The 2,307-nt window shown below is 38.8% G+C and overlaps 1 protein-coding gene across 1 annotated transcript; it reads left to right on the forward strand.

The window, feature by feature from the left end:
• Window positions 1-691: 691 nt before the first annotated feature.
• Window positions 692-2,307, forward strand: LOC121260880 (homeobox-leucine zipper protein HAT22-like). Its single transcript, XM_041162942.1, has 3 exons — window positions 692-1,438; window positions 1,551-1,630; window positions 1,801-2,307. Exons 1-3 carry the CDS (start codon window positions 977-979, stop codon window positions 2,081-2,083), a joined length of 825 nt encoding a protein of 274 aa, XP_041018876.1. The 5' UTR covers window positions 692-976; the 3' UTR covers window positions 2,084-2,307.

The following is a 2,307-nucleotide window of genomic DNA, read 5'->3' on the forward strand; positions in this document are numbered from 1 at the left end:
CATCCTCATTAATCAAAAGAATGCAATATATATTGGTAATCAAGCAAGGTCATGGCATGGTACCCATCTGATATCTAGCTAGCTAGTTGAATTGGGCATTAATGATCAGTGGGAGACAGATCATGTGGCCTGTTATAAAAAAGAACTCATTAATATCCAATCATGGCTTTGACATCCTCTTTTTCTTTTTTGGCAATCTCTTAAGTAATCTTTAAATGAGTGGGAAAACTTGGCTTGGCAATTACATGAAACTTCAAGAAATTTAAAAAAAAAAAAAAAACAAAATGGAAAAGAGAGTGGTAGAGAAAGAGAGAGAGATGATTAATATCAAGGCAGGCTGCTTGGACATAAGTAAAACGAGGCAAAAGTGAGCTAATAATTGATACATGTAAAGTTCCACTTTACACTCAAGGAAGCATAGGAAAGAGAAAGTGGGTCGTAATAGTTAAATTTGGTACGCTAATGGGTGGCGAAGGGGCTGGCAAATCATCCTCTTGATGTGTTTCCCACTAGCATTTAGAAGTAGTACTGTAGGATTCCAAGTATTTCATGACACACACAAACAGAGGGAGAGAACTTTCTCTGTTGGCTTTTCTTTTTGCGATCTTTTTAGTTTTTGTAATTATATTATTAATATATATATATATATTTATATTATATAGTGGCGATAACTGTAGTAGTATATAGCTATCTAGGGGGGTTCAAATGGTCAACCTATGTAAAGAGAGATGGGGGGACTTTCATAATTTCCCAGTGCTGAGATTCGTTTCAATACTCATTCTCACCTTTGATTAATAATCATAGCCACCCACCCACCCAATGCCCCCACAAAACTCTCGTTCATTCTCTTTCCCCTCCATATAACCCTTTTGCTCCCATAAATTTCAACCATATTTTCTCCCATCCCCATTTCACAAAACACAGATTGTGTCTTCTCCAGAAGGGCTAGCTAGCTTGCTGTTCTTTATTAGCAAAAATGGGTTTTGATGATGTTTGTAATACAGGCCTTGTTCTAGGGTTAGGCCTCACAGCATCGCAAGAGATTAATACTCCATCAAGGGCGGCAGTAGTACCGAAGAAACCAGCTTGCTCAAACTTCACGACCCCTAATAATTTTGAGCTGTCCTTGACTTTGGGTCTTTCAGGTGAGAGTTATATTAACCAAGTCCCCAAAAAGATTGATGTGAACAAAGGCTGTGAAGAATCGGTAGACTTGTATCGACAAGCTTCCCCTCACAGCGCTGTTTCATCCTTCTCTAGTGGTAGGGTCAAGAGGGAGAGAGACCTTAGCAGTGAAGAAGTTGAGGCAGAGAGAGTCTCTTCAAGAGTCAGTGATGAAGACGAAGATGGTCCTAATGCAAGAAAGAAGCTTAGGCTCACCAAGGAACAGTCTGCTCTTTTAGAGGAAAGCTTCAAGCAACATAGCACTCTCAACCCTGTAATTAATCTCTCTCTCTCTCTCTATATATATATATGTATATTCTTATATATTTTGAGGGGTATCGGTTGATTTGTTATGGCTATTTAGACTAATACTAATTGAATTACAGAAGCAAAAGCAAGCTTTAGCAAGGCAGTTAAATCTGCGGCCTCGGCAGGTTGAAGTTTGGTTCCAGAACAGGAGAGCCAGGTATGTATATATATAATATATATACCATCCTTAACCCTACAATAGAATAACAGTAGCTAGCGGGCTTCAGTTTCTGGATAGAGAAGTTCAAAATTCCAAGATGTTTCTTTTTTCTTTCCAAGTCACAAATTTCCATGAGAAATAAATGAGGTTACTGCTAATATTTGCAGGACAAAGCTTAAGCAAACTGAGGTGGACTGCGAGTTCCTGAAAAAGTGCTGCGAAACACTGACAGATGAAAATAGGAGGCTTCAGAAAGAGCTACAAGAACTCAAGGCACTGAAACTAGCCCAACCTTTGTACATGCATATGCCGGCAGCCACCCTCACCATGTGCCCATCGTGCGAAAGGATTGGCGGTGTCGGCGAAAACGTTGGTTCCAAGAGCCCCTTCTCAATGGCTCCCAAGCCTCATTTCTACAATCCCTTCAACAATCCTTCTGCTGCTTGTTAGGGTGTTAGGATTAGAGAAAAATTAATAGATCCGCATGATAACCCCTATATTTTTTTGGTCGAGGGATTGTACGTACGTACGTAGTCAAAGTAGTGTAATTAAGTTGTAGAAAATAGCAGTACTTACTGATCAATTTTACCTTTTTTTTTTTCCATTATATATATGCCTGTAAATCGATCGTTAAACATTATATCTATGAAGGGAAAACTATTATTTGTTTTTAA

The sequence above is a fragment of the Juglans microcarpa x Juglans regia genome, chromosome 4D (assembly GCF_004785595.1).
Source record: "Juglans microcarpa x Juglans regia isolate MS1-56 chromosome 4D, Jm3101_v1.0, whole genome shotgun sequence".
Lineage (NCBI taxonomy): Eukaryota > Viridiplantae > Streptophyta > Magnoliopsida > Fagales > Juglandaceae > Juglans > Juglans microcarpa x Juglans regia.

What these genes read in the sequence shown, in the direction of transcription:
- LOC121260880 (XM_041162942.1), top strand. Translation starts at nt 977, where the DNA reads ATGGGTTTTGATGATGTTTGTAATACAGGCCTTGTTCTAGGGTTAGGC. An exon ending in AACATAGCACTCTCAACCCT is followed by an intron (nt 1,439 to 1,550) that starts GTAATTAATCTC and finishes ATTGAATTACAG; the next exon opens with AAGCAAAAGCAAGCTTTAGC. An exon ending in TTCCAGAACAGGAGAGCCAG is followed by an intron (nt 1,631 to 1,800) that starts GTATGTATATAT and finishes TAATATTTGCAG; the next exon opens with GACAAAGCTTAAGCAAACTG.